Source organism: Hemibagrus wyckioides, linkage group LG28, assembly GCF_019097595.1.
Source record: "Hemibagrus wyckioides isolate EC202008001 linkage group LG28, SWU_Hwy_1.0, whole genome shotgun sequence".
Taxonomy (NCBI): Eukaryota; Metazoa; Chordata; class Actinopteri; order Siluriformes; family Bagridae; genus Hemibagrus; species Hemibagrus wyckioides.
The window spans coordinates 13516957-13539626 of record NC_080737.1 but is presented as its reverse complement, the minus strand read 5'-3'; the positions used below and the strand labels follow the sequence as shown (position 1 = coordinate 13539626).

Here is a 22670-nt window from a genome sequence, read left to right as displayed (position 1 = left end):
AAGAAGCAATGAACCGGTTAGGTGCTGAAAAAGTCGACTCTTACTGCTTACCCGAGTCGTATGAAATGATTCATTAAAAAGAGACGGAACCAAGAAAAGCCCGGGGTTCGTCCCAAATCGAGAATAGCTTTCTAGGCTTCATATTCCATAATTATTCACAACACATTTATTCATTCAATCCGTAACAACTTCCCATACAGTCAACCTGGTCAGGGTCCCTGTGGAGTTATCCCGGCTTAGAGTCCATCACAGGGCCCTATATATTTATGTTGGTTTTGCCCATTTATTTGTAATATGTAAAATGGCGCCTTTCTGTTCACAGTAGCGGTATGGAGTTGGGGGCGGGACAATATGAGTGACAGCATTGACGTCCAATCAGAAACAGCACTCGTGTTCTATAATACCTCCTGAATGCCTCTTTCGGTCTCTTTTCTTTCACGCGTCCCTACTTGAGGTGAGGTGTGCTCCGTCACAGCATGAAGTTTTACTCTCTTTCCCTGTTTTACCGATGGTTAAATGTTCAACTATACTCGAAATACGTAGGGAAAGTTTATATTCAATGATTCGCCGTAGTTGTATATAATAAATAAAGCCACTTTTTTGCCTGAAGTGTGAATAGAGTACAGAGTTAGCCTGCTAGCTAAAGGCCTCTCGGCGCCATGTTGCTTCGTGAATGAGGTTAGCGCCATGTGTTCAGGATTGGGCGAATTTTCACTTCTCAATACTGGAAAATTAAACATTTTAATAGTAAATAAAACCTTTTGGGTTTTTCTTACGAGCTCAGAGGGAGAAAAACGGTTAATCGGTAATGACTTATCTCGCGAATGGCTAATTATGCTCATTCTTTGTATTCTCATCTGGCGCTTGATGTAGAATTATGTTCTGACACATTTGTCTTTTTTAAAAAATAATAATTTGCTGTTTTTCTCTAAGATAGATCACCTTGTCTTTAAACCGGCTCTTTAACCGATCCTTGGAAGCACTGCAAAGATGCCCAGGGAAGACAGGGCCACGTGGAAGTCCAACTACTTCCTGAAAATCATTGTAAGTTTCTTTTCCCTTTCTTTCCCCTTTATTGTGTTGTTGTTGTTGTGGAGTAATTTCTTCAATCTAGGATTTCATACTGGTGTTCGCTTTCATCTTTCATATTGATTGAAAGTCTTCCCTCTAATTCACCTTGATGTGAAAAAATAACAAAAACAAAACAGGACTCCAGAATAAAGGGTAGAGACTTCTGTTACTTCCTCATTTTAAAGCTATTTTAATAACCATACTTGTATTACTAATTTCAGCTGTAGAGTAAGGTTTGTTTCCTTGTTTTAGAATAAAACTTTCATTTCTGTGTTGATTCTCAGCTGTTTCAACTGCTTCAGTTCTGTTAAGAATCAGCCTCCCAATGGCTCGTCATAGGCTACGTCTACACTAATCTAGATAAATTGGAAAATGTTTGTGCCTAAAATGCTGTTTGTCCACGTTATTGTTTTCAGTCGTTTCCCAAAAGTTGTTCATCCACACTGAAACCTCTTTAAAAAAAAAAAAAAAAAATGCTTACGTCCCTGAACTGACACATGAGTAAAATGTTAGACTCTTCGCCATCTTCAGCTCCTGTGTCATTTCTGTCTGGCTGTCCAAAACAACTGCTCTACAATGTCCTCCACCATCTTGGATGAATTGATCACATGACTGCCACCGTTTTCCAAAGCCTCTGTTTTCACAGTCCACGCTGTGACTGAAAACGGCGTTTTCAAATTTATCCACCTTGGAGAGCGTTTCCAAAAAGATGTTTTCATTGATTAAAAAAGCATCTCAGGTCAAAAAGGACAAAAATGTGTTGGTGTGGACATGGCTGTAATATTTGTATTTAAAGCATAGAGTTGTGCAAGTAAGTGCAAACTGTCTGTCCAAACATGGTCTTTGCAGGATCAGTTACGAATCAGCTGTTGCAGTGCTGATTGGTCGTTCCCCCTGCACAAATCAAATTGTTTCTTACTATCCCTGCCTGCCTGCATCCCACGGCTTGCAGGGACGCTTAGTCTCAAACATTGCACTAGAGGTGTATGCAGAACTATGTATTTCCTGAGAATTCCTTACTGTTCTTACTTACATTTTGTCTTCTGGTTCACAGCAACTGTTGAATGACTACCCGAAATGCTTCATCGTGGGCGCAGACAACGTCGGCTCCAAGCAGATGCAGACCATCCGTCTGTCTCTGCGGGGCAAGGCAGTCGTGCTCATGGGCAAGAACACCATGATGCGCAAGGCTATCCGTGGCCACCTGGAGAACAACCCGGCTCTGGAGAAGTACGTGTGTCTGTTTAGTCTTTATAGGTTATTTCGAGATTTAAGTGCGCCGGTCAGCAGCTCAGTTCCAGAGCCTTTTGATTTTTCTGTTTTAATAAAGCAAATGTTAGAAAGGCAAGTACTAATATTTAAAATGATCTTTTAAGAGAGCCACACCTTTTGCCAGCTGCTGACTTTGCAGGATCAGTTACGAATCAGCTGTTGCAGTGCTGATTGGTCGTTCCCCCTGCACAAATCAAATTGTTTCTTACTATCCCTGTCTGTTTGCATCCCACAGCTTGCAGGGACGCTTAGTCTCAAACATTGCATCCTTATGCTGGAAATCTATAAGCATGTTTTTGATGTCTGAGTAAACACTGGCTGACCTTTCTTTAACAGGCTGCTTCCTCACATCCGTGGAAATGTGGGCTTTGTCTTCACGAAGGAAGACCTGGCTGAGGTCAGGGACCTGCTGCTGGCCAATAAGGTAATTTTCTGTCTATCCCCAACATCTATTTTTTTTTTTATTATTTTTAATTCAATGTATGAAGTTAAGTCATCCTCTCTTTAGGTGCCAGCCGCTGCCCGTGCCGGTGCAATCGCTCCTTGTGAGGTGACTGTGCCTGCTCAGAACACTGGGCTGGGTCCTGAGAAGACCTCCTTCTTCCAGGCTTTGGGTATCACCACCAAGATCTCCAGAGGAACCATTGAAATCCTGGTGAGTCAAAACAAGTGAGATCCTAGGCAACTGTCATGGTGTTTAAAGGGATTAAAGGGTGCATTAGTTGTGTAGAATGAATCCTTGGGTCACTTTGTAGGTTGTTGAATCCATTGGTTGTCGACCGTATATCTAACATTGTCTTCTCTTTCCAGAGTGATGTGCAACTGATCAAGCCTGGAGATAAGGTGGGTGCCAGCGAGGCCACGCTGCTCAACATGCTGAACATCTCGCCCTTTTCCTACGGGTTGATCATCCAGCAGGTCTATGACAACGGCAGCGTCTACAGTCCAGAGGTGCTGGACATCACTGAAGATGCCCTGCACAAGAGGTTCTTGGAGGTGAGTGGGACTTGTCATTTAATTCTGTGAAACCTGTTTCTTCTCTCATGCAGAAGTTGCTTTTCCTTGCATAAATTCCCCAGCCAATTTGTTTGGTTCTCAGTTACTAAGTCATGTTAATAGTGTAACTCTTTCTCTGTTTTAGGGTGTGAGGAACATCGCCAGTGTGTGTCTGCAGATTGGCTACCCCACTCTTGCCTCTATCCCTCATTCCGTCATCAATGGATACAAGAGGGTTCTGGCTGTCGCTGTGGAGACAGACTACTCCTTCCCTCTGGCTGATAAGGTAAAGTTCTCTGCTTTGCAATGGGGTGGGCACCACTACCAATGCAGGTTAGGTTACAGGGCAGCTGTTGCGGTGCTGTTCTGTCGTTCCCCCTGCAAACAGAGACCCGTTTCCTCCTATCCATGTGTGCCAGTGTTCTCCGGCAGACAGGGATGCTAGGTTTCGGACACCACGACCACTTATTTGCTGGACAATAAAGGCTTTTGTTTAAATGATCCATGCCTGCAAAATAAGCCTATTGAAACTTTTGCCCTTTTTCAAATAGTACCCACTAGGTTTGTACAGCTGTAAGGGTAACAATGAGTCTGTCTACATACAGTAAACAAATTTTGTGTGATTGAGTAATTGCAGTTTCAGGACTCTAGACCAGTATTGTTGTATAATTAGTAACGCAGTGTCCACGCAGAATACGCTGGTACCTCAGTGACTTCACTGAAGTCTGTATTTAAAGGAACACTGGGTCCCATTTGGATCATCGCCTCTGTTTGTACATCCCTGGGTGCATTTGATCACGTTCAAAAACTATTCAAAACGGGATACGGGCCGGGAAATCGTCTCTCTGATCTAATGAATATAGGTGGTTTGGTATTTGGTTAAAAGGAACTCTGAACATTTTTGTACCAAGTGTGGAAACTCCCTTAGATTAAATATGGTGCACGATAGGTTTCATAATGAAACTTCCTGCATTTTTCTGCTCTTCTCCAGGTGAAGGCCTTCCTGGCTGATCCCTCTGCTTTTGCTGTGGCTGCAGCTCCTTCTGCAGCAGCTGCTGCGCCAGCTGCTGCTCCTGCTGCCGCCGCGGAGCCGGCCAAGGAGGAGTCCGAGGAGTCTGATGAGGACATGGGCTTTGGCCTGTTCGACTAAGAAAGAAAAAGCAGTGATTATCATAACCTGCTTGACTTGAAGATCAATAAAGAAAATTGAAACTGATATGGTTTTTGTGTGGTTTGTGTATAATGGTGGTTGGGGGCGGGGTTCTGTATAGCTGACCAGTAACACGTAGTGGTTTTTTAGTAGGATTTGTGCATTAAATTAAATATAAAAAAAAAAGAGGAAGCGGTATGACCGCAGATTTTTTTTGTCCCCCCTTGCCGTGTGCTTAAATAAAACGGGATGCTCGTCATTCGTGCGATTGTGTCCGCGCATGCGCAGTGCCTGTTCTTCGCTAGCAGGGCGGGTGGAATTATAAACCGCGGCTAGCAGTTAAGCTAACAGCCCCAAGAGGAGCCGAGGGCAGCCGCATGTCTTCTGGGTGTGAGCCGTTGTCAAAGCGTCGAAAAAATACCCGCCGGCTAAAGGGAGACATCTCCGTTTCGGAGAACGCGTATAATCTCTCAGCCGGGGGGAGGGAGACACCGGTTTACACCCAGCATTGTGTTTTCACACACCGGACATTGAGACGGGAAACGACGCACAGACGGGGAGCTAACGAGCAAGTAGCATGGCGCGGGACTACGATTACCTCTTCAAGCTGCTCATCATCGGCGACAGCGGTAAGGAAACAGCGGGGACGCGGAACGGGAAGCGGGCCTCTGCTAGCCAAATTCGGCGGCGCGCTGGAAAATTCGTCTCGGATAAGCTTCGCTTTCGATGTAACTCGACACGTCGTGGAGTAACGTTACCTCGGAGTTGATAAATATATATATTTTGCGCGATACACCCTAGCTTGCTAGCTCGTAGCTTAGTAACACTCGGTGTAGCTGGTTAGCGAATGTAAGTAGCACAGGGCGGGAAGTGGTGTTAGCCGAGCCGCTGTAGCAGTAAACACAGAACCGGCGATTTAAAAAGAAAACGTATTATTACTTATCTTGATATTCTGTGGTAATGTAGCTTCATGCTTACTGCTGCGCTGGGGAGCGAAATGTTAAGCTGTGATAATGCTAGCTAGTCAGAGAGGCTGATGATTATAGATGAGTGAATGTTGGATGGTTTTCATGCGCAAGTGGAAACGGCATCTGTGCTCTTAATTAATTTCTTTAGCACGAGCAAGCCAGCTAAAGTCTATATTTGTCTTCACTTCAGCTATTTGTGTAGATAAACAACTCGGACCGCACTTTAGGAGAGACCAAAAGTTCAGGGTTTTTTTTTTTTTATTCAAAATGTTGCCTCTCAGTTTTCCTTTAAGTTAAAATGATATGTTTTAAAGCTCGAGCCGGTTGATTTGTGGATGTTTTGCTACTGCCTTGTCAGAGTAACCTGATATTCTGGCACTAGAGCTTGAATATTAAGAAAAGGTATAAAATATCACTGAGTAATGTTATCACTGGATATTGTTGGATATAAGCACAAAGGCAGAAATCATGAAGGAAATCAGTTATATCGCAGCTGCGCGTGCACTTTTTTTTGGCAAGGATTATAAAATATGAATTTGTTATTCTAGACAGATAAGTGCCTTTTGGATATTTTTATGATATCAGAAGTTCACGTCTTAAGCGGAAATAAGGTTTTAAGCTAAGTGTGTGTGTGTGTGTGTGTGCGCGCGCGCGTGCTTGTGGTAGATCTGATCCGTCTGTGAAACTTGCATACATTGACACTTATCTTCTCGGCACCTTTCAGTCTGGCCTAATATACTGAAAGTGAAAACGATCAAGTTTTCTCCATTTTTTTTTCTGTTTTGCTTCCTTTAATCTAGTCCAGATTAAATGAAACACTCAAATAGTATACACCGGTCAGGTATAACATTATGACTACCTGTCTAATATTGTGTTGGTCCCATTTTTGCTGCCAAATCAGCCCTGACCCGTCATGCACTGTGTATTCTGACACCTTTCTATCAGAACCAGCATGAACTTCTTCAGCGATTCTTAAGCAACGGTAGCTCGTCTGTTGGATCGGATCACACTGGCCAGCCTTCTCTCCCCACGTGCATCAATGAGCCTTGGCCACCACTGTTCCTTCGTTGGACCACTTTTGATAGATATTGACCACTGCAGACCGGGAACACCCCACAAGAGCTGCAGTTTTGGAGATGTTCTGATCCAGTCGTCTAGCCATCACAATTTGTCTCTTCATCAAACTCGCTCAAATCCTTACGCTTGTCCATTTTTCCTGCTTCTAACACATCAACTTTGAGGACAAAATGTTGACTTGCTCCCTAATATATCCCACCCACTAACAGGTGCCATGATGAGGAGATCATCAGTCTTATTCACTTCACCTTTCACTGCTCATAATGTTATGCCTGATCAGTGTGTGTGTATATATATATATATATATATATATATATATATGCTGCATCAGTACAACTCTGTACTCCAAACACAGTAAAGTAAACCACAGGGGAAAGTGTATTAATCTGTGTGTTTATTTCATATTTAAATGCTGAAATCTTTCAAAATGTGTTAAAGATTACATGTAAATCAAGTATGAACTTTCACGTGGCTGTAAGTGCGTTGACATCCGCTTTTACTTTTATTCTCAGTCGAATTTCTTATTAAAGCGTCAAACTGTTAAGACGAGACAACATTCTAGCGTAAACAAAACCGACATGGTTCTTAATATCCGTAGATTCAAACTGTTAATGATGTAGATTTTATTGTTCAGTATATTTGTCATGCGCCTACAATTTGGTACTTAAAATGTAGCCGTGAAGTTATACAGCACCAGTTCATCATCACGTGTTGTTTCGGTCCAAAGTACAATGTATGTTGAAGTATTCTGTCTCATCCTGCTGTAGAAATGGCCCTCCCTGTCCTCTATAAACGGCAGTCCACAGCGTAGGAAACTAAAGCAGTGTTCAGTGAAATTCACAGAGGTGTTCAGACTTGCCTGCAAAATGGCTTCTCAGAACGGTGCACTATGTAGTGAATAGAGGGCAGGTTCGGTTCATTCAGTAGGTGTAGGTCAGTAAAAGGCAGTCTATTAAACGCATGTGACTGTTCTCATTACTTTCACTTTTTTTGTCTTCTAACCGCAGGTGTGGGGAAAAGCAGCCTACTGCTGAGGTTTGCAGACAACACGTTTTCAGGTGAGTAACCTCTCCTTGTCGACTCTCTTTTCCAACAAGCAATAAGCAACGTATAACCCATTTGGTAACTTTAACGGAGTTTACGATCAGAGATCATTTGTAAAATTTCACCTTTCCACTCGAGGGTGTGGTCTGGTTACTAATCCAAAAGGCAGACCCATCTGTGGTTCTCCAGTTGAATACCTGTGTGTGTATTACAGCACATAACAATACCTGGGTACATCAAAGGAGCTCTGTGGAAGTTGCGTTCTAATGGACACCATTAAAGGACTAATTTGGTATTCATTATTTAATAAACCGCTTAACCGTTTTGATTGTAGTTATTAAAAGCAGTTTCAGTTTGCGGCACTGTTTGTCTGTCTCTCTCTCGCTGGGATTTCATAAAGCAGCTGAGGGTGCCAATACTTTCATCATAGCATAGACTTTTTGCCATGAGTCACTTGTTTTCTGTGGTTGTGGCAGAATGATGCCTTATGTAGTGAGAATGTACAGGGAGTAAGATTCCACTTGTGTTGAGGATGGATGTTACAGATCTGGAACAAAACCTGAAATCACAGTGCTCCTGTGTGTTTTAGCGAGATCAAGTTTAAAAATCAATGATGCCTAAACCATCTGTCCCCGGGAGTCCAGGAAAGCACACTTGTTCTGACTAGATGGTAGGGATGGCGTCACTCTGTTTAGCTGCCCTGTGACGCAGCAGTTCAAAAAGATGCAGTTGGCTGGTTTCACATCTCTCAAAGGAACTATGTTAGCCTTCGCCCTTCACCAGTTGGTAACTCCAAGGTAATATCCAAGGGCCCGCTAGGAGGTGGGAAATGGAACATTGAGCTAAACGCACTCTATAGACAAACGTTTGTTGACACCTGACCATGTGGGTTTTTTGCCACAAAGTTGGAAGCACACAGTTGGTTTGGATGTCTCTGTATGCTGTAGCATTACAGGTTCCTTCACTAGATCTGAGGAGTCCCAGACCTGTCCCAGCATAATTATATCCCTGTGCACAAAGCCAGCTCCATGAAAACATGGTTTTTCAATGTTGGAGTGGAAGAACCTGAGTTGTCCTGCATACACCTCAACCCACTGTTCATCCCCACCTTTGGTACGAACTAGGAAGGACAACAGCAACACAGGCCTCCTCACCCCAAATCAGTGTCTGACCTCACTAACACTCATCACTGAATGAGCACAAATCCCCAGAGCCATGCTCCAAAAGCCTTCCCAGAAGAGCGGAGGTTGTTATAGCAGCAAAGCGGGTAACAACTCGGGCTGCCATGGTTTTGGAATGGATTATTCACCAAGCGCATATGGGTGTGATGGCCAGGTGTCCAAATACGTTTGGCTGTACCAGTAAACTTTATGGTGAAGAAATAAATTAAATTTAGCACAGGTACTTAGTTATAGCCAAATTTTGTTGTTGCTTTTGTGTGCTCATCCCCTGCAATATCACTCTGTCTGGAAGTAACATACAGGAATGAGACAATATAGACTATATTGCCAAAAGTTTTGGGACACCCCTCCAAATCATTGTATTCAGGTGTTGTTTTTCAGGGGTTGGGCTCGGTCCCTTTGTTCCAGTGAAAGGAACTCTTAGTGCTTCAGTATACCAAGACATTTTGGACAATTTCATGCTCCCAACTTTGTGGGAATAGTTTGGGGATGACCCCTTCCTGTTCCAACATGACTGCACACCAGTACAAAAAGCAAGGTCCATAAAGACACGAATGAGCGAGTTTGGTGTGGAGGAACTTGTCCAGACCTCAACCTGATAGAACACCTTTGGGATGAATTAGAGCGAGCCAAACCTTCTCGTCCAAGATCAGTGCCTGACCTCACAAATGCGCTTCTAGAGGAACGGTCAAAAATTCCCATGAACACGCTCCTAAACCTTGTGGAAAGCCTTCCCAGAAGAGTTAAAGCTGTTATAGCTGCAAAGGGATGGGCCAACTCCATATTACATTCATGTGCATGTAAAGGTAGCTGTCCCAAAACTTTTGGCAATATAGTGTACTTTGACTTATATGTATTTAAAGAGCTGAAAAATAACTGATCCCTCCAAATTCAGATTATGACAGAAAATTGTCACTACTAGCATGAACTCTGAGTTCTTTGATGCTCTCCAAATTTCAGGTAGTTACATTACCACCATCGGCGTGGACTTTAAGATCAGGACGGTGGAAATAAACGGAGAGAAGGTGAAGCTGCAGATTTGGGACACGGCGGGACAGGAACGGTTCCGTACCATCACTTCAACGTAAGTACCACACCCTCAGGCCACAGCGCTAGTCTGTTACAACTGACCTGCTTCTTTATTTGCTTTATGTGAAACTCATATGTGTGGAAAATACTTCTAATTTGGAATACTTATAATTCAGCGTATGGATACGAGAGAGGTTACATTATGATCGAGCGTCGCTCTTTGACCAATTGACTGACTATGAAACCATCGTGTTGGTTTTCATTGAAAGATTTTGCAGCTTTCTGTCTAGTTGCAGTTGGGCTGGACAATATTAGACCATTGTTCACGTTGTTTAGAGGCCAGCTACCTTTTTTAATTCCCCCCCCCCCCAGTCTTTTTCTGGCAAATTTTTTACATGAACGCCACCTCAACAGTTGAGAAACAGTAGATCAAATTGTCGCACTTCCTATTTTCAGACAGAGTAAAAACCACAAGGTCTAAACAACCTTCCTTTTAGTGTGTAAATTGATTGCATGAAGATTGGGTTCAAAGTATAATTTTTAGCTCTGGTTTATTGCTGTGTTCTGCTAAAGTCTGCTTCGTTTGGTTTAGATTTTGCTCAAGCTACCCCTTTTGGCCCGATAGAAATATCAAGGTATCAAGGAATATGACACCGTTTGTGTGTGCGCGCTAGTATATAACATACAGAAATATTTCTCGATTTATTTATTTCTGTTATTTAAATTACACGCATAATGACACAGACTGCAGAAATCTTAATACATCTCAGAGCTTGGGCTGTGTGCAAGTATTTTCTACATAACCAATAAGCCCTTCACAATACTCTGAGCTGTTTGCGTCAGATAAACGAGCTAAATAGATGCTGTTGTTGTTGCCGTCGTTGTTGAGGTTTGTTGGTATGCAGGAGTGCGGTGGTATGGTGTGTCATTAGAGTAAGTGAATTTGAGCCTTGTTTCACAGGCAGACAGCAGTGAGAATGACATACCAGCCTCAAGCAAGGCTGCTGACTTTCCATATCTAAATAATGGAGTCTGTGGATGTGTTAAGCACGCATCTCTGTCAGATTTCACCGGATGTGTTCTCACATTTTAAGCCAAGGAAACCTGAAGCACAGGATGACTTGAGTTTTTACGTTCATCTCAGGTGACCACTTCCTGTTTGTGGAAACGATCACAGGAAGTGATGCAGCCACAGGTCACCTCAGCTGTCACTCCTCCCACTTCCTCTCTTCATCTTGATAACAGCCTGAGCGCTCCATATAATGTGTGTGTGTGTGTGTGTGTGGAATCTAAAGCAGGTGTAACGTAAAAGTTCAAACTGTTTCTCTGCAGGTATTACCGAGGCACACATGGTGTGATAGTGGTTTATGATGTGACGAGTGCAGAGTCCTTTGTAAATGTCAAACGATGGCTTCATGAAATCAACCAGAATTGTGATGATGTTTGTCGAATATTAGGTAAGTGTTGAAATATATTTAACCGTTGTAACGATATCGTTTTCTTTTCTAATCGTCAACAATATTAGGGCTTATCTATCATTAACTCTCCTCTTTATGGTCCAGTGGGTAATAAGAACGACGACCCCAACTCGAAGGTGGTGGAGACGGCCGACGCACAGAAGTTCGCCGAGCAGATGGACATCCGGCTGTTTGAAACTAGCGCCAAGGAGAACATCAACGTGGAGGATGTAAGTAAACTGTAATGCAGCATGCTTTAAGCTAGAACTGTGCACAGGAGGCTTTTTATATCCCACTCTCACAGACAGTATTACTACTCCAGCAGTTATTTCCGCTCGAAACTGGGCACTGGGTCCAATTCCACCAAATATAAACGAGTCATTTAATCCCTTTCTGAAATAGAGTTTCTTTTTCAAGAAGCACAATAAACAATTCAGCCGCTGCGTTTGGGCTTTAACAAGCCAAGAGGTCAGATCAGAGACCTAGAATGTGGTTAAAGTAAAAACGCAATGCAGTCTAATAGGAAGGGATGTGAGAGAGGAATTTCTCTTCATGCCAAGTTCATCTAGAGCTTCAGCACTACAAAGCTGCATAGTTTGGAAGCCAAAACAAAGAAGAGGGCGGGCTGAGGAAGACAGAAATAATCATAAATGAATTACTTATTACTGTAACAGTATAATGTCCTACACAGTTATTTTTTGTTGCAATTAAATAAATAAATAGATAAATAAACAAAACACGCTTTAGCATTTATAATTTATTAGCCACATTGTGAATGTAGGTCAAAGTGTTTTTGTAGCTATAATAAAACAATGAATACAAAAGGTGGATAAATAAAACAAAATGCTGCAGTTAAATGCAGTAGCAAAGTAAAACGAAAGGGTGTAAAAATTAAGGTTGAGGTTAAACAGCTTAATTTTAGCCATGAAGAAGGAGAGAAGTATTTAATTTTAGATCGTCTGTAGATAAACATCTGCATCTTCTACATCGTACAGTTGTTATCTGACAGGCCCTAGCATTAGATTATATAAAATCATACACTATATTGCCAAAAGTTTTGGGGTGCACATGAATGGAAGATGGAGTTGGCCCGCCCTTTACAGCTCCAGCTCTTCTGGGAAGGTTTTCCACAAGGTTTAGGAGTGTGTTCATGGGAATTTTTGACCATTCCTATTTGTGAGATCAGGCACTGATGTTGGATCGCAGTCTCCGCTCTAATTCATCCCAAAGGTGTTCTATCGGGTTGAGGTCAGGACTCTGTGAAGTTCCTCCACACCAAACTCACTCATCCATGTTTTTATGGACCTTGCTTTGTGCACTGGTATACAGTCATGTTGGAACAGGAAGGGGGTCATCCCCAAACTGTTCCCACAAAGTTGGGAGCATGAAATTGTCCAAAATGTCTTGGTGTCCTGAAGCATTAAGAGTTCCTTTCACTGGAACTAATGGGTCAAGCCCAACCCCTGAAAAACAACACCTGAATTCAATGATTTGGAGGGGTGTCCCAAAACTTTTGGAAATATAGTGTCATATAGGTACTTACATAATCAAGTTATATTTTCCTGCTATGTGTTAGTGTCGTATCAAGTACTATTAATCCAGTGAACCATGTTGGATTGACAGACCAGTTTCTCCTAGACACTGACATGATCTACATCAGTGTATCATCTGACAGCTCATAAATTTTCAGCACCACAATGCATCATATTACACATTACACAAAAGATGACATGCTGAGATGTATCAAGTTCAATAATGACATTAAATTTATAAATGAGCTGTTTACATGGGAACTTTGAAGATAGATCTTGTGTTATTGTTTCTCTTATCTTTACCCCCCCATCTCAGATGTTCAACTGCATTACCGAGCTGGTCCTCAGGGCAAGGAAAGAGTCTATGGCCAAGCAGCAGCAGCAACAGCAGAGCGAAGTGGTCAAACTCAGCCGGAACAGCAAACGCAAGAAGAAGTGCTGCTAACAGACTGGAGTTGTAGCGCTACACTCTCAGAGCCAACTAAACATGCCACTGAACTGACAAGAGCCAGAGAACAGCCACAGAACGCAGCATCCCGAGAGAGACGAGCCAAATCAAATCGAAAGAGATGTATCTATATCTATATAGAAATCTACTAATTAAAAAAAAAAAAAAAAAAAAAATTTCGGACTTTCTATTTACACACACGATAGACTTCTGCAGACTCGAACGTAGAGTTAAGTGAAAACGGATTCAGGTGGCCACCGCGTCCTTTTTCGCAAAGGTCGAGGAAGTCCACTGCCCCGATGACCTTTAAAGGAGAAGTCTGTAATCATGCCAGCCCTCAGATAAACACCCACATTTTTGAAACCCATTGACATGTTGGTATTTCATCTGCATTCATTTTGTTTCGCGTCATCCAGACAAGAACGTGCCATTTGACACGAACGAGGATGACAATGATGAAGAACCATGCAGAGAGATCCTCATGCTTTATCAATTCACAGGAAGTCTGGCCAGCCTGGACCAAACGCTCAAATCGCCGCCGATCCCTCAGAGATGAATTATTTTTGCTCTTTTTTTTTTTTTTTCTTTCCTTTCGCTTGTTGTTGTACATTCATTTTTTTGTTAACTAACAAAATATACCACTGTAATCAGTCGCACAGGGGATTTGGTGCCACCAACCGGACCTTTTTTTTTTTTTTATTTGCTCTTACAGTGCCGAAGGAAATTACTGGACCTCAGTGCAGTGAACTCATTTATGGAAAAGGGATAACTTGTATTCAGACCTGCACGCAGTAGTGTTATTGGGAGATTCATATCCTTCAGATTTCACACGCCTGCATTACCTGGACTCAGGTGTGATGACAAACCGGCCAAGCGGCCAATCAATCAGCTGCCTGTCATTACGCAAGCTTTGGATCTGAAGACACTTCATCTGTTAGACAGCGATAGAGTGGAGTATCTTTAGTCATGAGTAAAGTACTAGAAGACTGATGTTCATTCTGACCTGTTTATTCTCGCTTCTTTAATCATTTCAGCGTAAAAGAGCTGCCAAATCCAGGTGAATGTTTTGTACAAGATATACGTATTCAAATCTAAAGAAATACCTGTCTATAATTAGCAGTCGAATTTAGGGAGCCTCCTTTGCATATTTCATCAGCGTAACTATGATCGGAATCCAAGGCACAGAGCTTAACAGAAGACGAAAAACGATCATGTTTAGACACACATATGAAACGGCACAGGAAGTGCAAACGAACGTCTCAAGAAAGAACCCGAAGCGGAGCGTGAGCCGTGAACGCGCGCGTGCATATCGGTATTGTAATCTACACGATGTACATATACAAACACGCATGTTCGTAGGTAAACATCATTATGTGTGTGTTTTATATATGTGTAAGCTTAATGATCTGGTGTACACTGGAAAAAAAAAAAAAAAGATATTTTGATATTTTGCCACTCATTCATTTTGTTCGCTTTATCATGAAATTAACCGATGATAATAAACATTTTAAAATAATGGACTGTATTTTATTTAACATGTTCCTGATATAACCTCTCTCATAAGGCAGACTCTTTATTTGTCACATTTATATTACTGCACAGTGAAATGCTTTCTTTGCATGGGGTTGCGGTCAGAGCGCAGGGTCAGCCATGCTACAGCACCACTAGAGCAGGTGGGGTTAGGGTGTCGCTCAAGGGTTCGATGGTGGCAGCTTGGCAGTGCTGGGGCTTGAACCCCAATCTTCTGGGCAACAACCCAAAGGGTTAACCACTTGAGCTACCACCGCCGTTCTCGGGCTTGTAGTTTTCTTCACAGCTTTATCCACATCACTGATACTGAAGACCCCTTCTAGAAATATTAAACAACTTCAGGCTTCTCATTGTTAATGATTATGCTTGTGTCTGTTCATGTGGACAGATTTATAACTATATAATGTCTGTGTATGTTGCTGGAATAAAATCATCAAATAATAAAATCATCACCCCTGTCATGTGAAGAGCAACACAATGGACCGTGCTGTTATACGGAAATAATGCAAAATAGTTTAGAGGAAATAATACACTGTATAACCAGTTAGTCATTTATTTATAAATGAAAGACGCCAGGCTTTTTAATGGCTCCCCCCCACACACACATCTCTCTCTCTCTCTCTCTCTCTCTCTCTTTCTTACTTAATGTCTCTCTCCCTCTCTCTCTCTTACTATCGCTCCCCTCCACCCCTCTCTCTCTCTCTCTCTCTCACTCTTACTATCGCCCCCCCACCTCTCTCTCTCTCTCTCTCTCTCTCTCTTTCTCTCTCTCTCCCTCTCTCTCTTACTATTGCTCCCCCCACCTCTCTCTCTCTCTCTCTTTCTTACTTAATGTCTCTCTCCCTCTCTCTCTCTTACTATCGCTCCCCTCCACCTCTCTCTCTCTCTCTCTCTCTCTCTCTCTTACTATCGCCCCCCCACCCCCCTCTCTCTCTCTCTCTCTCTCCCTCTTTCTATCGCCCCCCCCCACCTCTCTCTCTCTCTCTCTCTCTCTCTCTCTTACTTACTGTCTCTCTCCCTCTCTTTCTCTCTCTCTCTCTCTCTCACTCTCTCACTCTTACTATCGCCCCCCCACCTCTCTCTCTCTCTCTTTCTTACTGTCACTCTCCCTCTCTCTCTCTCTCTCTCTCTCTCTCTCTCTTACTTACTGTCTCTCTCCCTCTCTTTCTCTCTCTCTCTCTCTCTCTCTCTCTCACTCTCTCACTCTTACTATCGCCCCCCCACCTCTCTCTCTCTCTCTTTCTTACTGTCACTCTCCCTCTCTCTCTCTCTCTCTCTCTCTCACCCCCTCTCTCTTTCTTACATACTGTCTCTCACCCTCTCTTTCTCTCTCTCGCCCCTCTCTCCCGCCTCTCTCTCTCTTTCTTACTTCCTGTCTCTCTCTTTCTCTTTCTCGCTCAACACCCCCCCCTCTCTGTTTCACACATTATACCACAAAACCGTAAAGACTTTGCCGCTCATTTAAATGTTACAAAGCACCATCACTGCTACAACGTGCTGAATCTCAGGACTCCTTTCATTAATCAATGTCTCACATTGATTAAATGTTTCACATTTTCCTGTGTTGAACAAAAACATTTTAAAAACAGTTTATTGCTACTGTTATTGCTTATGAGATGTTGCTATAGAAACGATATCACCATGGAGCGAGCGCATTAATATTGTGACCCGCGATTCACAACAGGTTACGTTACAGAAGTACTGTATAATGTGTGCTTACTGTATCTCTATGACTATTGAACATTTTGTCCTCAAAGTTGATGTGTTAGAAGCAGGAAAAATGGACAAGCGTAAGGATTTGAGCGAGTTTGACAAAGGCCAAATTGTGATGGCTAGACGACTGGATCAGAGCATCTCCAAAACTGCAGCTCTTGTGGGGTGTTCCCGGTCTGCAGTGGTCAGTATCTATCAAAAGTGGTCCAAGGAAGGAACAGTGGTGAACCGGCGACAGAGTCATGGGTAGCCAAATTCCTCAGATCACAATCCAAATGATCATCTGTGGGATGTGCTGAACAAACAAGTCCGATCCATGGAAGCCCCAGATTGCAACTTAGAGGACTTGAAGGAACATCTTGGTGCCAGATACCACAGCACACCTTCAGGGATCTAGTGGAGTCCATGCCTTGAAGAGTCAGGGCTATTTTGGCAGCAAAAGGGGACATAATATTAAGCAGGTGGTTACAGTGTGATGCCTGCTCAGTATATATATATGAGTGTTCTAGTGGTGTAGTGTAGTAGATTTATGGTTGTGGGGAAAAACCTCACAATATTCATTATCCTTTTGCATTTAACACTCAAGTTTTGCCAAATGCATTTTCTTTGGCATGTTTTTCATCATAAGACCAGAACTATATCTGATAGCTTCAAAAATGTACTGCAGATTATTTTTATTTTATTATTTCATCCAATTGTTCCAGAAACAAATGTTTATTTTAATCTCTACAGTCCAGGTATTCTCTGATAGTGGTGAGTTCAGTGACTTATTTTTCCTCAACCTATGTAAGTATGCACCCTCTTGCTTGGTCCATCATTAATGTATTCAGTGGTCTTTCTTGCTCTGGGTTGTACTCATTTGTCCCTCCTGCTGGCACAGTGACTGAGACTCATGTTAGCGTGACAGCTCCATCTGCTGCTCTAATGTAGCTGTGAGCTTCTTTGTTTGGCCTTTAGCATTCACCTCAGAGCTGCTTATGCTCAGTGCTCATATAGCCTGTGCTTGTAAGACGATTATAATGCGTGGTATTTGTGATTGTGACTCAGTCAGGCTTGCTTTCTTGCCTGCGTACATCATGACTTTATGGTTAATCTTGGATTAAAACCAGCCGTTGTCACTGAATCATTCCCGGGCTTATTTTTTAAACCTTTTTAAGGAAACAAATGGGTGAAGGGAAGGAGCATTCAGCAGTAATACAATACAAAACTCACTGCTTGGTTCATATTTTATAATGACTTATTTTTAATGGAATGTGTATGAGCAATTTATTGAATTTTTCATTCAATGTATTCCTCAGGAATAACATCCTGTCTGATGTGCACACTGATGTGTGCAGAAATTTCCTAAACTTCTTTCTATCTCTCACACGTCTCGCCTCCATCCGAGTGTTCTTGTTTCCGAGACAACTCTGCAGGGCTGTTGCCATGGCATTTGTGGCCATCACCACGGAAACAGGATCCCAACAGACCCTTGTTATACAGGAAAAGACTGATCAATGCTTGTTACATTAGTTGAACCTCCCTGCTGTGGAACCCACGTAGATAAAACTCGGAGAATGTTGCGCATATTGAAAAGAAGCGGCTTCTCCTTCCTGGCAAAATATCAGGCGGACTTTTGTGTCCTTGGATTTAAGTGTTTTGTAAGAGGAAAAGAGTGGACATGTAGAATAGAGAGAGAGAGTATAAGGTCAGAACTAAAAGCATTTCACCTTAGTTCTTCTTATCTATGCATGGGTTTCTTCCCACCTCCTAGAAACATTTCAGTAGATGGTTCGACTACTCCTAGGTGCGAAAGTGTAGACATGATATCCGACAATGTACCATTCAGGATGTATTCCTGATTCACACTTAGTATTTCCCAGTCAGCCTCTAGATCCACCTGCAACCCTGACCAGGATACATGTATCATTGAAAATAAATAAATGAGAGCTCTTCTTGCAAAAGATGTGTTTCATAACCAACATATGAACTATATATATATATATATATATATATATATATATATATATATATATATATATATATATATATATATATATATATATATATATATATAATGCAACAATAGAGATAAATAAAAGGAAATAAATGTAATAAATGATTTATTTGAATTAGAGCGGAGACTGTGAGCCAGGCCTTCTCGTCCAACATCAGTGCCTGACCTCACAAATACGCTTCTAGTGGAATGGTCAAAAATTTCCATAAACAAACTCCTAAACCTTGTGGAAAGCCTTCCCTGAAGAGTTGAAGCTGTTATATGTGAAGGCTGATGTCCCAGTTTTGGAATGGTTTGCAGTCTCCGCTCTAATTCATCCCAAAGGTGTTCTATCAGGTTGAGGTCAAGACTCAGTCAAGTTCCTCCACACCAAACTCACTTATCCATGTCTTTATGGACCTTGCTTTGGTCACTGGTGTGCAGTCATGTTGGAACAGGAAGGGGTCATCCTCAAACTGTTCCCACAAAGTTGGGAGCATGAAATTGTCAATTGAAAATGTCTTGGTATGAAGCTGAAGCATTAAGAGTTCCTTTCACTGGAACTAAAGGGGCTACACCCAACCCCTGAATTCAATGATATAGAAGGGTGTCTCAAAACTTTTGGCAATAGTGTATCTATTCTATCAGCTATATTAAACTGGACCTGATGCGTGCTGAGAAAATTTCAGGATTTTAAAATGGCTCAATAACTCTATGTATGAATTTTAAATATATATATATATATATATATATATATATATATATATATATATATATATATATATATATATATATATATATATATATATATATATAACGCATTACTATTTTTGTCCTCTTCGCGTGCAAAGTACAACAGGAGCCTCCTCCTTGACGTAATTTCCCCTCGAGCCAATGAGCTGTTTAGGAGCGCGCGCAAAATTTGAAAGTCCCCCGGAAGTGGCAACGCGTTCGTCTTCGGTAATGTTTTGAGTGCGCGCGTGGAAAGGGATTTTTACACTAATATTTTTGACAGTTTTTGAACACAACACTATACTCTTATGTGTATTTGGTAAGTATGCTCTTATTTATCGGTGTAAAGATATTTTTCTGACATTTTCGGCTAAGCTCGGTACAACAATAAGACCCAGCCTGGCGATACTGGGTCACTTCGGTACTGATATATAATTGTTTATTTATCGTAGCAAAGTGTAAATAAAACATTTAATAAAATCTTTAATAAAGCTTATTAAACTACGAAGGATTGTCTAACCAAGGCTTGGAGTTGAATTGTTAGTTTGTTAGTTTATGTATTGGTCACTAATGGCTCCGTGTTGACCGTTAATGCTTTTTACTCCAGTCTGAACAGTGCAGTTATGGACACATCGCACTGTATCCTTATATATCCATACAGCTGTCCATATATATCCATACAGCTGTGTCCTTATATATCCATACAGGTGTGTCCTTATATATCCATAAAGACTGTATCCTTATATATCCATACAGCTGTGTCCTTATATATCCATAAAGACTGTATCCTTATATATCCATACAGCTGTGTCCTTATATATCCATAAAGACTGTATCCTTATATATCCATACAGCTGTGTCCTTATATATCCATACAGCTGTATTCTTATATATCCATACAGCTGTGTCCTTATATATCCATAAAGACTGTATCCTTATATATCCATACAGCTGTGTCCTTATATATCCATACAGCTGTGTCCTTATATATCCATAAAGACTGTATCCTTATATATCCATACAGCTGTGTCCTTATATATCCATAAAGACTGTATCCTTATATATCCATACAGCTGTGTCCTTATATATCCATACAGCTGTATTCTTATATATCCATACAGCTGTGTCCTTATATATCCATAAAGACTGTATCCTTATATATCCATACAGCTGTGTCCTTATATATCCATACAGCTGTGTCCTTATATATCCATAAAGACTGTATCCTTATATATCCATACAGCTGTGCCCATATATATCCATACAGACTGTATCCTTATATATCCATACAGCTGTGCCCATATATATCCATACAGACTGTGTCCTTATATATCCATACAGCTGTGTCCATATATATCCATACACCTGTGTCCTTATATATCCGTACAGCTGTGTCCATATATATCCATACAGACTGTATCCTTATATATCCATACAGCTGTGTCCATATATATCCATACAGCTGTATCCTTATATATCCATACAGCTGTGTCCATATATATCCATACAGACTGTATCCTTATATATCCATACAGATGTGTCCTTATATATCCATACAGCTGTATCCTTATATATCCATACAGGTGTGTCCTTATATATCCATACAGACTGTATCCTTATATATCCATACAGCTGTGTCCTTATATATCCATAAAGACTGTATCCTTATATATCCATACAGCTGTGTCCTTATATATCCATAAAGACTGTATCCTTATATATCCATACAGCTGTGTCCTTATATATCCATAAAGACTGTATCCTTATATATCCATACAGCTGTGTCCTTATATATCCATAAAGACTGTATCCTTATATATCCATACAGCTGTGTCCTTATATATCCATAAAGACTGTATCCTTATATATCCATACAGCTGTGTCCTTATATATCCATAAAGACTGTATCCTTATATATCCATACAGCTGTGCCCATATATATCCATAAAGACTGTATCCTTATATATCCATACAGCTGTGTCCTTATGTCCATAAAGACTGTATCCTTATATATCAATACAGCTGTGTCCTTATATATCCATAAAGACTGTATCCTTATATATCCATACAGCTGTGTCCTTATATATCCATAAAGACTGTATCCTTATATATCCATACAGCTGTGCCCATATATATCCATACAGACTGTATCCTTATATATCCACACAGCTGTGCCCTTATATATCCATACACCTGTGTCCTTATATATCCATACAGCTGTGTCCATATATATCCATACAGACTGTATCCTTATATATCCATACAGCTGTGTCCATATATATCCATACAGCTGTGTCCTTATATATCCATACAGCTGTGTCCTTATATATCCATACAGCTGTATTCTTATATATCCATACAGCTGTGTCCTTATATATCCATACAGACTGTATCCTTATATATCCATACAGCTGTGTCCTTATATATCCATACAGCTGTATTCTTATATATCCATACAGCTGTGTCCTTATATATCCATAAAGACTGTATCCTTATATATCCATACAGCTGTGTCCTTATATATCCATACAGCTGTGTCCTTATATATCCATAAAGACTGTATCCTTATATATCCATACAGCTGTGCCCATATATATCCATACAGACTGTATCCTTATATATCCACACAGCTGTGCCCTTATATATCCATACACCTGTGTCCTTATATATCCATACAGCTGTGTCCATATATATCCATACAGCTGTGTCCATATATATCCATACAGCTGTGTCCATATATATCCATACAGCTGTGTCCATATATATCCATACAGCTGTATCCTTATATATCCATACAGCTGTGTCCATATATATCCATACAGACTGTATCCTTATATATCCATACAGATGTGTCCTTATATATCCATACAGCTGTATCCTTATATATCCATACAGGTGTGTCCTTATATATCCATACAGACTGTATCCTTATATATCCATACAGCTGTGTCCTTATATATCCATAAAGACTGTATCCTTATATATCCATACAGCTGTGTCCTTATATATCCATAAAGACTGTATCCTTATATATCCATACAGCTGTGCCCATATATATCCATACAGACTGTATCCTTATATATCCACACAGCTGTGCCCATATATATCCATACAGACTGTATCCTTATATATCCACACAGCTGTGCCCTTATATATCCATACAGACTGTATCCTTATATATCCATACAGCTGTGTCCTTATATATCCATAAAGACTGTATCCTTATATATCCATACAGCTGTGTCCATATATATCCATACAGACTGTATCCTTATATATCCATACAGCTGTATCCTTATATATCCATACAGGTGTGTCCTTATATATCCATACAGACTGTATTCTTATATATCCATACAGCTGTGTCCTTATATATCCATACAGCTGTGTCCTTATATATCCATACAGCTGTGTCCTTATATATCCATATAGCTGTGTCCTTGTATAACTCTAATACAGCTACTATTTTAATCTCTTCATATCAGCAGTGTTGTA

The 22670-nt window shown here is 41.0% G+C and overlaps 3 protein-coding genes and 2 non-coding genes across 8 annotated transcripts in view; all 5 read left to right on the top strand.

The window, feature by feature from the left end:
- The first annotated feature begins 409 nt into the window (after positions 1–409).
- On the top strand, positions 410–4555 carry rplp0 (ribosomal protein, large, P0). The gene is made up of 8 exons (XM_058383618.1): positions 410–454; positions 934–1044; positions 2126–2301; positions 2680–2767; positions 2852–2998; positions 3154–3339; positions 3485–3625; positions 4331–4555. The coding sequence occupies exons 2-8, from the start codon at positions 991–993 to the stop codon at positions 4487–4489; spliced, it is 951 nt and encodes a 316-aa protein (XP_058239601.1). The 5' UTR covers positions 410–454; positions 934–990; the 3' UTR covers positions 4490–4555.
- On the top strand, positions 1915–2043 carry LOC131348796 (small nucleolar RNA SNORA63). The gene has a single exon (XR_009203982.1). It is a non-coding gene; the product is annotated as a small nucleolar RNA SNORA63 (small nucleolar RNA).
- On the top strand, positions 2477–2605 carry LOC131348795 (small nucleolar RNA SNORA63). Its single transcript, XR_009203981.1, has one exon. It is a non-coding gene; the product is annotated as a small nucleolar RNA SNORA63 (small nucleolar RNA).
- A 247-nt stretch (positions 4556–4802) lies between the features above and the next one.
- On the top strand, positions 4803–14741 carry rab35a (RAB35, member RAS oncogene family a). The gene is made up of 6 exons (XM_058383619.1): positions 4803–5118; positions 7542–7592; positions 9720–9843; positions 11121–11245; positions 11351–11475; positions 13094–14741. The coding sequence occupies exons 1-6, from the start codon at positions 5067–5069 to the stop codon at positions 13220–13222; spliced, it is 606 nt and encodes a 201-aa protein (XP_058239602.1). The 5' UTR covers positions 4803–5066; the 3' UTR covers positions 13223–14741.
- A 4618-nt stretch (positions 14742–19359) lies between these two features.
- The window catches only part of cita (citron rho-interacting serine/threonine kinase a), an 89957-nt gene continuing 86646 nt past the window's right edge, over positions 19360–22670 (top strand). For all 4 annotated transcript variants that reach the window (XM_058382708.1, XM_058382706.1, XM_058382707.1 and 1 more), the window contains exon 1: positions 19360–19494. The gene's annotated coding sequence lies outside the window, so the exon portion shown is untranslated. The remainder of the gene's footprint in view (positions 19495–22670) is intronic.

Excerpts from the sequence above, each read along its gene's own strand:
- rplp0 (XM_058383618.1), top strand. The coding sequence starts at position 991 with ATGCCCAGGGAAGACAGGGCCACGTGGAAGTCCAACTACTTCCTGAAA. Across the intron at positions 1,045-2,125 it reads ACTACTTCCTGAAAATCATT|CAACTGTTGAATGACTACCC; the intron begins GTAAGTTTCTTT and ends TCTGGTTCACAG. Across the intron at positions 3,626-4,330 it reads CCTTCCCTCTGGCTGATAAG|GTGAAGGCCTTCCTGGCTGA; the intron begins GTAAAGTTCTCT and ends GCTCTTCTCCAG.
- rab35a (XM_058383619.1), top strand. The coding sequence starts at position 5,067 with ATGGCGCGGGACTACGATTACCTCTTCAAGCTGCTCATCATCGGCGAC. Across the intron at positions 7,593-9,719 it reads TGCAGACAACACGTTTTCAG|GTAGTTACATTACCACCATC; the intron begins GTGAGTAACCTC and ends TCCAAATTTCAG. Across the intron at positions 9,844-11,120 it reads TTCCGTACCATCACTTCAAC|GTATTACCGAGGCACACATG; the intron begins GTAAGTACCACA and ends GTTTCTCTGCAG.